Source organism: Gopherus flavomarginatus, chromosome 2 (assembly GCF_025201925.1).
Source record: "Gopherus flavomarginatus isolate rGopFla2 chromosome 2, rGopFla2.mat.asm, whole genome shotgun sequence".
Taxonomy (NCBI): domain Eukaryota; kingdom Metazoa; phylum Chordata; order Testudines; family Testudinidae; genus Gopherus; species Gopherus flavomarginatus.
In genome coordinates this window covers 120825793-120840313 of record NC_066618.1, presented here as the reverse complement: position 1 = coordinate 120840313, position 14521 = coordinate 120825793, and the positions used below count along the sequence as shown (strand labels likewise).

At 46.6% G+C, this 14521-nt stretch overlaps 1 protein-coding gene across 1 annotated transcript in view; it reads left to right on the top strand.

Annotated features, from left to right (window-relative positions):
• The window catches only part of TMEFF1 (transmembrane protein with EGF like and two follistatin like domains 1), a 239182-nt gene that overhangs the window by 223192 nt on the left and 1469 nt on the right, over window positions 1-14521 (top strand). The window contains exon 9 of the mRNA XM_050938244.1: window positions 12757-12915. Within this exon, the coding sequence (XP_050794201.1) occupies window positions 12757-12915 (159 nt within the window). The remainder of the gene's footprint in view (window positions 1-12756; window positions 12916-14521) is intronic.

Genomic DNA, 14521 nt, shown 5'->3' with positions numbered 1-14521 from the left:
TTTATTGGATCCACTTCTGTTGGTGAGAGAGACAAGCTTTCAAGCTACAGACACTTAAAGGAGAGCTCTGTCTGGCTCAAAAGCTTGTCTCTCTCACCAACAGAAGTGGATCCAATAAAAGATATGACCCCACTCACCTTGTCTCTGTAATATCCTGGGACCAACACGGCTACAACTACACTGTATACAGTCTTTTAAGATGTCCACAGTATAAAAGCTTGACAACTCCTGCCGTACATAATTCTTCTCCTTCCTTGGAGTTTGCATTCTTCAAATACTTGTAGTAGTTTTTACATCACTTTTTAATCAATACTTATACCAAGTTCTGTAAGTTCTGGTCCCTATGTGTATTCCACACATGGGTGCGCATGCACACCACCTGCCTGAGTCTAGAAATTCTAACCAGCAGTGTCCAGTGGCCTACACATGTGCTGTCATTCTCCTCATGCTCCAGACTGAGGGCACAAAAGGCGGTGCAGTCTGATGCCCTTCCAGTTCCTTCTTCCTGCTGCATTGCCTGAGTCAAAATCCCTGTGTTCACAGATTTCTCTAGTTTTTATCCTTAGTGCATGCATTTTATCCTGTACATATATTTGTAAATAGTTTTTATATTACTATTGTTAGTTAGTGTAGCTAGTTCTTTCCCATTATTAGGGACTCCCTTCCCATTGTCTGGGACTATGCCCAGAGTTCAAGAGTTCAAGAACTGTGTTTCCTGCCCTTGCTCCGACCTTCTCTGTGAGGTGACTATCACCAGCGCTGTCTCTACTGCATATCACTTCAAAGTGCAGCATTTGTCACTCATTTCCACCATGAACACGCAAAGCTCATGAGCTTTGATTAAGAAAACACCTTAGAGAGAAGGCTGTGAGGCCTCACTCTGATCTCAGCCAGGGAAACCTCCTCCCATACATTGTCACCATCAGAGGAGCAGCACCCCTCCGAGCACAAGCTTAGAAGCAGAGCCTACAACTGCCAAGACAAGGAATCTTCTTCCTGAGCTTCCCTTGACGGTAGGGGGCACTTTGGTGGTTGTAAGGACAGAACCCTGTCCAGATTTGCTTATAAGAGAAGGGATCCCTCCCTGAGCCTGTCCAGACCGCGTTAGCCTTTACACATGGATCCTATGGATCCAGGACTGTTAAAGACCCGCACCTGGAAGGTTAAAGTGTGCAGGGAAGAAAAAGGGATCTGTCAGTATCATTGGTGGCGCCAGCTCCAAAACACAGGGACCGACATCTGCCGGCTCTGTCCAGAAGTGCTGGCCCTGGTTCTTTCTCGGTACCAGCCAGCAACAACTTCCCAAGATACATTGGTCCTAACCATTGGAACACTGGGGGATATTTTCCTCCCTTACCTTCAGTCTCCCCCGCTCTCCTACCCAGTCCTCCTGAGATACATTTCCACAATGGAGGATGAAACTGAATGAAACACAAGAACCATCCCCTCTCCAACCCGTGGGGCACAAGCATCCACCCTCCGGTGCCATTGGCCCCAGGAATGGAGACAGAGGAGTTCTTAGATTTGGATGAGTTGGACACCCCTGGCCAGTTCATTATCTCCTCATAGAGAGCTGAGTCCTGAGAGGCAGTTGAAGATCCTCCCAGATGTGACATCCTTGGGACTGCTGGGACCTGATGCTCACCCGCTCGATCCCTCCTATTGGCCTTATTGGGGCTATTGGGACCCCTAGAGCAGACAGCCTGGATTTGTCCATGAGTCATAGCACATCTCTCCTACCCAGCACCCACCAGATCCGTTGACCTATGAGGAGGAGGACATAGACCCAGATCTGCAGGTACTGACAGGAATCTCGTCCTCTCTCTAGATCAGAGGTCTCCAGCCTTTTTACGCACAAGATCACTCCTGGCAAGTCTCTGCAGTGTCTTGAGGGGAAGGGGCATTGGGTCTTTGTCCACTTCCCACACCCACAAGCGCTGCCCCCACAGATCCTAGTGGCTGGGAACCAGTGAATTGGAGCTGTGGGGATGGTGCAGGGGGTGGATGGGTGCAGGGGCCCCACCCCCCAGTGGCCGCAGAGATGTGCCAGCAGCTAGCCACTTCTGGGAGCGGTATGGGGCCTGGGCAGGCAGGCAACCTGCCTGAGCCCCGCTGCACTGCTGGACTTTTAGCGGACGGAGATCACAATCAACTGGCAGAGGCTCCAGAATTGACCAGTCAATCGCAATCGACCATTTGGTGACCACTGCTCTAGATGAAACCATGGCTGCATCTTCACTGTCTCTTCTGGACACCTATACGCTGTATGGTTCTCCTTCAGAGAATTGCCAGTCATTTCCAGATATCACTGGAGGAGGATACCCCCGGAGGAGGTTCAGGACTCTCATTGCCAGCTCCTGGATATTACACAACCTACAGGTTCAAGCAAGGTGGCACTGCTGGTTAATGAGGTCATGATGGCGCCAGCAAGATTGGTCTGGCACACCTCAGCCTCCTGTTCTCCCCACACCTCAGAGGGCTGAGAAATGTTATTTTGTCCCTGCCTAATGGGATCAATTTCTTTTCTCCCACTCAGTGCCCAATTCCCTGGTTGTACAGGCACAAAGAGAACAAAATTGCAGCATCTCAAGACCACCTCAGCTGACAATGGCTCAAAGAGGTTGGACCTTTGGGAAAGAAAGGCCTTTTCTTCTATGAGCCTACAGTTCTGTATTGCAAAGTATTGGGCCTTGTTAGGAGAATATGATTTTAACAATTACTCCAGGCTGGCCGACTTTTAGGACAAGTTTCCCCCTGAGAATGGAGCCCATTTTCAGTCCTTCATAGAAGAGGGCAAGTTAGTGGCAAAGAATTTCCTTCAAGCTGCAGTGGACAAAGCAGACATGCATCCAGAGGCTTGAGGACTGGCATAGTGATGAGCCGTGAATCTTAACTTCACTTCTCAGGGCTCCCCAGGAAGATCCAGAACACCACGCAGGGCCTGCCTTTTTATGAGTGGAATTTCAACAAGAAATCAGATGAGTTCCTGCACTTGTTGAGAGACTTCAGGTGAACTCTATGGTCCCTAGGAATTTATACCCTGGATCTAAGGAAAAAACATCAGAGGCAGATGTATAAGCCAAGCCCTGTCTTCCCCCGCACCCCCCCCCGACTTTTTGCCATCAACATCCAGCCAAGCCCCCGGGTAAACAACAGAGAATTCAGAAGTCTCATTTTTTCAGCCCTCCACTACCACAATCTTTACCCATTCCCAGCTACCCACTAAAGACTACTTTGCACACCTTGGTCAAGATCTGCGCACCACTGTTGATACCAGCCACCTCTACCTCCCCCATTATTTTGGGGGGCTGCCTCTCCCTTTGCACTCACAGACAGTTGGGGTTTTAGAAATTATCCATCAAATGTACTCTGTAGAGTTTCCCTCCCTTCTCACAAACTCCCATTCTGGTCTCCCTTCAGAGAGAACGCTGATGAGGTGATCCTCCAACAGAAGGTGGACTCCCTCCTCCTACAAGAGGCAATAGAACAAGTGTCACCTCAATATCAAGGGAGGAGTTCTGTACCCTTTATTGCTTAGTCCCACAAAAATTTGAATGGTAGAGACCCCTTCTGGACCTTCGACAACTTAACATCATTATTCAAAAGTCAAAATTCAGGATGGTTAAACTAGCATCAATAATCCCTTCCCTACAGGAAGGGATTTAGTTCACAGTTTGCAACATGAACACGTATTTCCATGTAGATATTAATCCATCCTAGAGAAAGTTTGTTTGGTTTCTAGTGAGTCAGGAACATTTCCAGTTCAGAGTCCTTCCCTTTGGACTAGCAACAGCACCCAGAGTATTCACAGAGGTCTTCTCTGTGTTTGCAGCCCAATATCTTGACTATTGTCTCCTAGTATATTGCTACAGCAAAGATGTCAGGTCAGCGACTATGTTCCTGCTGCATCTTCTAGCAGCACTCAGTGTCTGCATAAACCAAGAAAAGTCTGTTTTAACACCCACACAGATGATGAACCTTATCGGTGTGACACTGGACTCCATTGCAACAAGAGCTTTCCTCCTCATAGAAGGATTTCAGTTAATGAGCAATCTCGCAGCTGATTACTCACAGACAAAGAACTATGGTCAGGATGTGCCTTTTTCTTCCAGGCCACATGGCCTCATGCACTTATGTGGCACCATTTGCCAGGCTTCTCCTACGCTGCCCACAGGTCTGGCTCTGGTTGGTCTACTCACCAAACCAGGATCACATCAACACCAGAGTGACTGTTCCCACCGGCGTCAGCACCTCTCTTATAAGGAGGTCAAACCTGGATAGAGTGAGAGTTGGTGTCCCCTTTGTCACTCCCACTCTCAGCATCATCATCATAACACACACATCCCTTATGAGGGGGTGCTCGCCTGAACAGCCACACTGTACAAGGTGCCTGGGCCCCCTGTGAGGCCAGACTGCACATCCATCTACTGGAACTGAGAGCAGTCCACCTGGCTTGAAGGATTTTTCTCCCATTCATTCATTCTCTTCATGTCCAAGTAATGTCAGACAACATCACCATGGTCTTTTACTTAAACAGGGTAGCGCAAGATGTCTTCTCCTTTTCCTTGAAGCTGTCAAGCCTTGGAACTGGTGCATCACAGACCACATCACTGTCCCAGCCATATACTTTCCAGGTGCCCCAAACTCCCTAGAAGATAGCCTGAGCAGACACTTCTTTGCAGACCATGCATGGGAGATACTTAGCTCTATCCTGAGCTAGATATTCACTCGGTGGGGAACACCTCAGTGGGATCTCTTCATGTCCCAAATGAACAGGCAGCTTCCCTTGTACTCAGGGGTGCTGGAACAATTTTTATAGAGGGAATGCTGAGAGCCATTGAACCAAACTGTATATAATGGAAACTACTTCAAGACAGAGGGTGCGGCAGCACCCCAGCAGCCCGAGTTCCAGCACCTATGCTTGTACTTCTCCAGAGGAGCTATAGGGCACAGTTCCCAGGGCAATGCTCTTCTGTTGTCATGGACAGACAATCTCAGATATATCTTTCTTCCCATTCCCCTGTTACCATGGGTCTTGAGAAACATCTGTCAGGACAGAGCCAGAGCCATTCTCCTTGCTCCCAACTGGCCTGGACTGTTTTGGTTCCAGGAGCTCCTGAGAATGTCAGTCAATCCTCTTGTTAGGATCTGCCCATTCCCAGATCTCCTTTCTCAGGAAGGGGGCAGAGTCAGACACCCCGATCCAGACCCTCTCCCTCTCATGGCTTGGTGTTTGTATGGGCATCAGAACTAGAACACTCTTGCTTGGCACCTGTCCAAGCAATTCTTACTCAAAGTAGGAAGAGTTCAGCTAGAACCTGCTACCTAACTAAACAGAAACACTTCTCTGTCTAGACTCAGCATAAACAGCCTCCACCAACTTCTGCAAATATCCCAGTCATTTTAGATTATTTCTAGGGCTGTCAAGTGATTAAAACAATTAATCGCGATTAATCGCACTGTTAAACAACAATAGAATACCATTTATAAATATTTTTGATGTTTTCTACATTTTCAAATATTGATTTCAATTACAACATTGAATAGGAAGTGTACACTACTCACTCTATATTTATTTTACAAGTATTTGCACTGTAAAAAAACAAAAGAAATAGTATTTTTCAATTCACCTAATTCATGTACTGTAGTGCAATCTCTATCATGAAAATTGAACTTACAAACGTAGAATTATGTACAAAAAACTGCATTAAGAAACAAAACAATATAAAATTTTAGAGCCTGGAAATCCACTCAGTCCTATTTCTTGTTCAGCCAGTCGCTCAGACAAACAAGGTTGTTTACATTTGCACGAGATAATGCAGTCCACTTTCGTTTACAATGTCACCTGAAAATGAGAACAGGCATTTGCATGGCACTGTTGTAGCCAGTGCGGCAAGATATTTACGTGCCAGATGCGCTAAAGATTCATATGTCGCTTCATGCTTCAACCACCATTCCAGAGGACATGCATCCATGCTGACGACAGGTTCTGCTCGACAACAATCCAAAGCAGTGTGAACCAATGTATGTTCATTTTCATTATCTGAATCAGTTGCCAGTTAATTTTCTTTTTTGTTGGTTTGGATTCTGTAGTTTCTGCATCGGAGTGTTGCTCTTTTAAGACTTCTGAAAACCTGTGCCACACCTCGTCCCTCTCAGATTTTGGAAGGCACTTCAGATTCTTAATCCTTGAGTCAAGTGCTGTAGTTATCTTTAGAAATCTCACATTGGTACCTTCTTTGCATTTTGTCAAATCTGCAGTGAAAGTGTTCTTAAAATGAATAATGTGCTGGGTCATCATCCGAGACTGCTATAACATGAAATATATGGCAGAATGTGGGTAAAACAGAGCAGGGAACATACAATTCTCCCCCAACAAGTTCAGTCACAAATTTAATTAATGCATTATTTTTTTAACGAGCATCATCTACATGCAGGGCCTCCAAGAGTGGGTTCAAACCCTGGTGAAAAATTTTTGCGAGCCCCCTAGCAAGGGCAGACCGGCTAAACAGGGCCAATGAAGCCAGGGAAGCTGGGCTCCCTTCCGGACCACCGAGCCCCAGTAATTTGTACCGGCTTCCCCCCCTCTCGGCCCTGTCTACATGGAAGCATGGCCTTTGGAATGGTGGCCGGAGCATGAAGAGGCATACAATAGTGGACATATGCAGAATGGCTACCCGGAGTTCCATTCACAAAACATTACCCACTAATTCAGGCCTCCACTACAGATGCAACAGCAGGAAGTACAGGACTTCAAGCATCTTTCCTGCCAGCATCCTCACATCCACCTCCAGTCTGTCAATCTACTTGTCAATCACCCACATGTGGAATATACTTAGAGACCAGCACTCAAAGAAGAAATGGAGGTTACTTATCTGTAACTGAAAGTTGTTCAAGATGTGTGGTCCCTATCACAGGTGCCGGCTTTTTCCTTTGCCCGAGGGTGCTCAATCCCCACTCAACTCCAGGCCCTGCCCCCACTCCACCCCTTCCCCAAGCCTACACCCTCACCCAGCCTCTTCCTGCTCCCTTTCTGCCCCCGCCCTGCCTCTTTCTGCCCTGTTCCATCCCCACTCCTCCCTCTCCCTCCCAGCATCTCCTGCACACCGCAAAACAGTTAATCGCGGGAGGCACTGAGAGGGAGGGGGAGGAGTTGATTGGTGGGGTCACTGGTGGATGGGAGGCGCTGCAGGAGATTGGGGGAAGCTGGCTGCCAGTGGGTACTAAGCACCCACTAATGTTCCTGTGGTCCCTATCTTTATTCCACTACCTGCCCTCTGGCCCCTCTGCTTTGGATCCTACTGGATTTGCAGTAAGAACTGGAGGGGCATCACCCCGTGCTACCTCTTATGTCCTCAGTCTGGAGCACAAGGAGAACTACTGTGCATGTGTGGGGCGCTGCTTGTTAGAAGTTCTCTCTTGGGCACATGGCTTGTGTACAGACCCATGTGTGGCATACAGATAGGGACCAGATATCTGGAAGAACTTCCAGTTACAAGTAACTAATCTCCATTTATACATTGATCTCTTTTAATTTTTTCTTATATGTCAATCCCTCATGTGACCTGGTCATTATCTGTTACTCTTGTCAAAACCCCCTCTAGTTTGTCAATATTTTACTTTTAACCCTTTATTTTATGCAATAGTAAATATTATTTTATAAAAAAGTAAACTGTGTCCATTGTCTGCTCAGTATACTATGGCAACTCAGTATACTGCTGAACTTACACATTTCCAAAAATCTGTGAACTTTGCACTTTATTTCTTTAGTTTCCAAGTAAAATTAATCCTATTTCTTCTAACGTAAGGAGTCATTAAGGAGTGTATTTAAAGAAAAATGGCCACCTTTCTTTTGTGGATGGTGATGGTCTAGTTGTCATGAGCAAACATCATTAAAGAATGTTTATCCTGAGTATATTGGCCCTGGTGGTATTTTCAGACTAGTGATGTATGGTTCTGTAGCTTTCTGTAGCTCGTTGCTTTACTTTTCTTCAAAAGATCACTTGTCGAGCTGCTAGACTTCAGCATATTTCCTGCCTTGATTGTCCTTGAAAGTGCTAGAGTAGCCCAGGAGGGAGTGGAGGGCCCCCTCACAAGCCAGCATGGCTGGGAACACAGCCTTTTACAAACCATTATTTTCCTTTTCATCTGACCTTTTTCCTCATTACTGGGACACAATAACCTTTTCATTTTATGTTCACCCTTTTTAGCGAGTGTGTCAGATTCTCGCTTCCTTTAGCAGGGATCAAGCTGTCATTTGCAGCAGCAGACCTCTCACAACATACCCTTGCTCATTTTTGGCAAATTTGTTATACCTCTTGTCTTATTTTTCTGGTAATGAAGTGACTAGAATTGAGTGCAGTACCGGGCTGGATTGTAGCCTGGATTAGCATGCTCTCCATCCCATCCTCCGCATCAGAAATGAAGAGATTAAACAATATTAAGTACGGGACCCATGAGAACTGACTCCATTTGGGTGCTACTGAAGAACAACTTGCCCACCCTAACTTGACAGTGAAGCTGGACTCTCCATTGGATTTTATTTTAACCACTTGTATATTCATCTTTTCAGACTTCCTTGTAATACACATTTCCTACTTTCGCTATCAGATGTTCTGGAACAAACATGGTTACATTAAAAGTGCGGCACTGAGTCACAGTAATAACATAGCAGTGTACAAGTAAAGCATTTATCCTTCCTTCTGTATAAAGGGAAATATGGTGGGCAAATGTCAAGGGACAGATTTTCGAAAAGACTTTGCACTCTTGTGCACACCTGACTTGCTTGTGTGCAATTTCTGATGCACACAAATTCATTTTTACTCACCCGTGTGTTTCTGCAACTCTTAGGGTGCCTATGCACAATGGAGGTTTTGTGTCTGGTGGTGAAGTGTGCCGTTATAAAATTTAGTTCTGACAGTTAGATGGTGAGCTCTGGTATAACAATGACTTACTCAATTACAGAGAATCTCAAATTCTACCTCACACAAGTGGGTGTGTAGTGATGTCAAATGATCTCCTGGCGCACTGGGCAGTCTACACAGCGGCTAGGCATGACTGCAGACTCTAATGCCCTGCAGGTGCCTAGTACCCCAATAGGAGTGTGGAAGGAGAGAGGACTATGACTTCAGGTCCTACTCATCAGCCAGTGGAGCTGTCCGATCGTGTGAGGCGTATTCACTTGCACCCTATCCAGTGATTTAGCAGTGCTCATGCTGTCTCTTCACAGCTAGTGGCTCTAGGTTGCCTCCAGGTGCTTGCCCTGGGACAGTGCAGATTTGCATCATCCCCAGTGTAGGGCTGTGCCAGCAACACACAGCTGAGCCCTTTGCCTGTTGTCTGAATAAAGAAATACATTAATTTAATTTGGCATAATTTTATTTTGATAACCCATGTTGCCTACTATTTATCATATTATTTTCCAGTAAGTGCTTATAAAATGGACTGCTTTACTAGTTTACCAGGTAATTAGAGGTTTGGTCTATAATACTTCATCCCGTCACCAGCCAATTCCATTCTTGAACTCAGTATTTTCTTTGCCTTATTCCAGTCCTCCAGGATCTCTCTTCAGGAGTTCTCAAAAATAACTTCCAACCATTTCAGTAGTTCTGAGAATGTCTTTAGCATTCTAGGGTGACATTCATTGAACTGTAATGATCTGAATATTTTCAGATTATCTGGTGTGACAAAGTTCCTCCTTTACCTTGGTGGGTCCTGCGCTTATTGGGAGATTTGCTCGCCTCAGAGATTCACCATGTGAGTCAGGAAACAGCCCAGAGACCTTCCCCTCTGGTAGAAGCCACAGGCCAGGTCAATTCCTCCTGTGTCTGATCTAGAGTTGGGAGATTTGATGGAAACTTAGGCCCCCCCTCTACTCCGGGTTCCAGCCCAGGGCCCTGCAGACTGCAGCTGTCTAGAGTGCTTCCTGGTACAGCTGCGTGACAGCTACAACTCCCTGGGCTACTTCCCCATGGCCTCCTCCCAACACCTTCTTTATCCTCACCACAGGACCTTCCTCCTGGTGCTTGGTAATGCTTGTACTCCTCAGTCCTCCAGCAATATGTCTTCTCACTCTCAGCTTCTAGTGCCTCTTGCTCCCTGCTCCTCATATGCAAGCTACAAACTGAAGTGAGGTCCTTTTTAACTCAGGTGCCCTGATTCGCCAGCTTGTCCTAATTGTTTCTAGCAGTTTCTTTTTAATTGGCTCCAGCTGTCCTAATTAGCCTGCCTGCCTTAGTTGTTTCCAGCAAGTTCCTGCTTGTTCTGGAACTGCCCCTGTTACCTTACCCAGGGAAAAGGGATCTACTTAATCTGGGACTAATATATCTGCGTTCTGTGGCACTTCTGTTGCCATCTGGCCTGACTCTGTCACACTGGATATTCTTTAACTTCTTCTTTCGTGGTTCTGCTTTATAGAATGGTTCTTGCATTAAGCCTACCATGGCTACTGTCTTCTTTAAAGAAGACAAAAGCAAAATAGGGAATAACGACTTAGTGTTCTATCTGTCACCTGTTCTTTTCCTTTCTTCCTACTAGGTAATGCACAAACAGGTTCCTCTGTCATTTCCTTCCTTCTTATAAATGTACATAAATTTGTCTTGGTGCCTTTCCCATCCACTGCTAATGATATCTAGCGTAATGTTGTGCCTTTTTCTTAATGACGCTGCTTTTATTGGTACATATCCAATCTGTGAGCCAGTGTCTCCTGCAGAAATCCCGTAGCTGAGGAAAGTGTATTCACAAGAATACATGGGTTTCATAGCACTGAAAATGCAGGGCATTTTCCCTGCATGCCTGTGGAACAGTTTTTTCCTTCCCCAAATGTAACTATTTCCTGTCCTCCATCGTCACCTCACCAAGCACAGGGATAGATTTGGGGGTGAGTTGGAGTGATTCTTTATGCTACACCCAAGCGTAACTGACTTTGTTATATCGGGGTGTTGTGTGTGTGCATGTGAGTGCATGTATCTCTAACTCCTCTCCAGCCTGCTGCTGCAAAAGTGGAGGCCAATTGCTTGTTGAATTCAACACTACTGATGTGTTTACATCAGTTCATTTTCAAGGCTAACTTCACAAGGAAAATGAGCAGCATGTTTACATTTTATGTTAAAACTGAGATTTTTTCTGTTGTAGTCCCCCCTCCCCCTCCAAGTCAGGAGTGAGGCTGCTGGTCTAGCTCTGGCTGCATGGAGAAGGTATGGGGTAGGGCCTGTTAACTATGTAGAATCCACAGGGGATGCTGGCTCCATTAATCCTGGGTATTCAATGTGGTGCTTCCCACTGGTGTGCTCTTCAGCCTCCCTACCCTCGGCAGCATGGCTCAGTCAGGAATGTGCTCTCGTTGTCTTCTTCTCTAGGGCTGTGCCCTGCATGGATTGGAAATTTGTGTTGCTCTGATCAATACAAACATCCACTGAATTTGCCTTTGAGAAATCGGCTGGTTTGCCTGGGGAGGATGCTGTTTAGAGAAAAGTGCTCCTGCTCTGCCTCCTACCAGCCTGTTCACACCTCTCCCAAATTTCCAGGGACTCCCTCAGGAGCACTGCTTACTTGTTTTGAGGGGAAGTGGGGCAGCATGCTGTGCAGGCCAAGTGTGTGCTGCTTCCCACCTTCCAGTAAGGTTCTAATGGGATACTCTGTCCTGCCTGGACATTGACTAGTGCCTGTTACTGCACTGATCTTCCTGCATGGCTTTTTTGGGGGTGCCTAGTGCAAGCCTAGAATCATCTGACTTGTGAGCCAGGACTGTCCAGCCTTCCTGACCTTTCTGTGCAGTCTTCTGGGGAACTAGCCTGGCCTTTGTCTAGCATCTGCAGCCTGGAGTTCTGGCCTACTGGGCGTTTGATGAGTCCAGGCTAAGAGCTGGTTGAGGGCAGAGCATTGGGGCAGGTTTGGGCTGGAACCCACCATCCTGATAAAGTAGGTGGTGTTGGTACCAGTCCTTAAACAAATTCCTTGCAGAGTTCCGTTCCTGTAAGTGACACAAACCAAACTCTACACAGTTAGCTCTGATAGGCATATTATTTATACACACTTCCAGAATATCATCATTTATTTTTCTCCATTGTTCCTCATCATTGTCTTTTGATTTGTGTCATATATTTCTGTTTTGTTCCATGCACCCTGGTCCCTGACTGAGTTTTCTGGAGATCCTCTGCCCACTTGTTTTATCACATCTGTTTATTGTTCCCTAACTTAGGCCCCAGTTCAACAAGGTACTTAAGCTTTTGCTTAACTTTAAGCACATGAGCCGTCCCACTGAAATCACATTCCCAAAGTCTACGCTTACTTCCTTTGCTGAACTGACACCACAGGGCCCAGGGAGCCTTACTAGGCAAAATTAGTTGTACTTGATGAAAGTGGAGGACATCCACTCTGTGCCTCCCTCTCTCCTCAAAAGGAAGACTCATGCTGTCTAAAACCTCGCACTCTACTCAGCCACGGCCTGTGTGACAGCTACAGTCCTGCTTGCTTCATTCATTTTCAGAACTGGCTGAATCTCAGAGGAAATCCCTTGTGCTGTTTTTGCCTTCAAATCTTATCTGAGGTCACGGAAGTAGCAGCACAGACAGTGACAAGTGGGTTTCTCTCCTGCTGTCTCTATACTATCCTCCATCCTTTACATTATGTCCCTTTTTCAAGTTTTCATCCATTACTAGGCTTGCTGCCTGTCCCTCAGATTACTATTTTATCTGCAGAATGATTTGCCTATTGATAAGACTCAATATTCCATGAACTATTCCTTGTCTCTTTCAGATGTGAATCAGGATATACTGGACAGCACTGTGAAAAGACGGACTTTAGTATTCTTTATGTTGTCCCAAGCAGACAAAAGCTTACACATGTCCTTATTGCGGCAATAATTGGAGCAGTACAGATTGCCATTATAGTTGCAATTGTCATGTGCATAACAAGGTAGGTAATTATAAAAGCAATATAACACCACACATATTTATGTATGTGTGATTATTTATTATAAATGTATTTAGGAACTTGACCGTCCCAAAGCTCTATGTGCGTAACACATGTTCTAAAAAATACAGTGATCAAATATAGAATGATTAATGTGTCCAGATTGGTTACACGATGCCTCTGTATTTATCAAAAAATCTAAATCGGTCAGGGCAATAAACTACTCCGTCACACACAAATCACCGCTAGCTGCTCCATTCCCCTCCACCAATCCTGTGCCAGAAGCTGAGGAGAAAATATGACCTTTACAGTAGATCCCAAACGTTAGCAAATTGGTTAGACCAGTGGTTCTCAAACTCTGGGTTGGGACCCCAAAGTGGGTTGCTACCCCATTTTAATGGAGTCGCCAGGGCTGGCATTAGACTTGCTGGGGCCTGGGGCCAAAGCCTGAGCTTCACCATGCAGGGCTGAAACCCAAGGGCTTCAGTCCTGGGCACTGGAGCTTAGGTTACATGCCCCCTGCCTGGGCATAGGCGCCAACTCTGTGGGCGCTCCGGGGCTGGAGCACCCATGGCAAAAAATTGGTGGGTGCTCTGCACCCTCTGGCAGCTCCCCTCCCCAGCTCATCTCTGCCTCCGCTCCATATCCACCTCCTCCCCTGAGCATGCCGCATCCCAGCTTGTCTCACTTAGCTCCCAGCACTTGCCACCGTGAAACAGCTGTTTTGCGCGGCAAGTGCTAGGAGGGAGGAGAGGGAATGCAGTGCGCTCAGGGGAAGAGGCGGGGCTGGGATTTGGGGAAGGGTTTGGAATGGGGGTGGGGCAGGAGTGGAGTCAGGGCAGGGCTGGGGACAAGCACCCACTGGCATCCGGAAAAGTTGGCACCTATGTGCCTGGGGCTAAAGCCCTTGGGCTTTGCCCCCCGTTCCCTCCCTGGGCTGGTGGGACTTGGGCTTTGGCTTTGCCCCGCAGCCTCTCCTGGACAGTGGTGCTCGGGCGGGCTCAGGCTTCAGTCCCCTCTCCTGGAGCCCTTTAGTAATTTTTGTTGTCAGAAGGGGCTCATGGTGCAATGAAGTTTGAGAACCCCTGGGTTAGCCCAAAGTGGGAGATACTTCCAGCATAGAAGATAACTCATGACAAACATGGCCCTTTCCCCCCACCAGAGGATGAGTTGGTTGAGGCCCCTTCACTGATTGTAAATGCGGTGCTGTCATATGGAGAAAGGCGCATCCCTTAAGTACCCAGCTGCTTAACCATTTAGGTCTTTATTGGTTAAAGCCAACACCTTGAACTCCATCTAGAAATGAATATGCAGCTAGTGCTGTCTGTAGAGTGCCCGTGCAATGTGCTGTCCATGTTAAGCTCCTCTTAAGAAATGAGCAGCTGAATTTTGCACTCAGTTAAGTTTCCAAGATATCTTAAGAGATAGCCCTGTGGGAACGTGAGTTGACAAAGGCACAGATAACTGTAGTGACATCCAGATCCTCCTCTCATCAAGGGCCTCACCCCATAAGGCACTGAGCACTTTGGCCCCGATCTAGCAAAGCCCTTAAGCATGTACTCACCTTTAAATACGTGAGGAGATCCAGTGAAATCAGTGGGGTTAATCA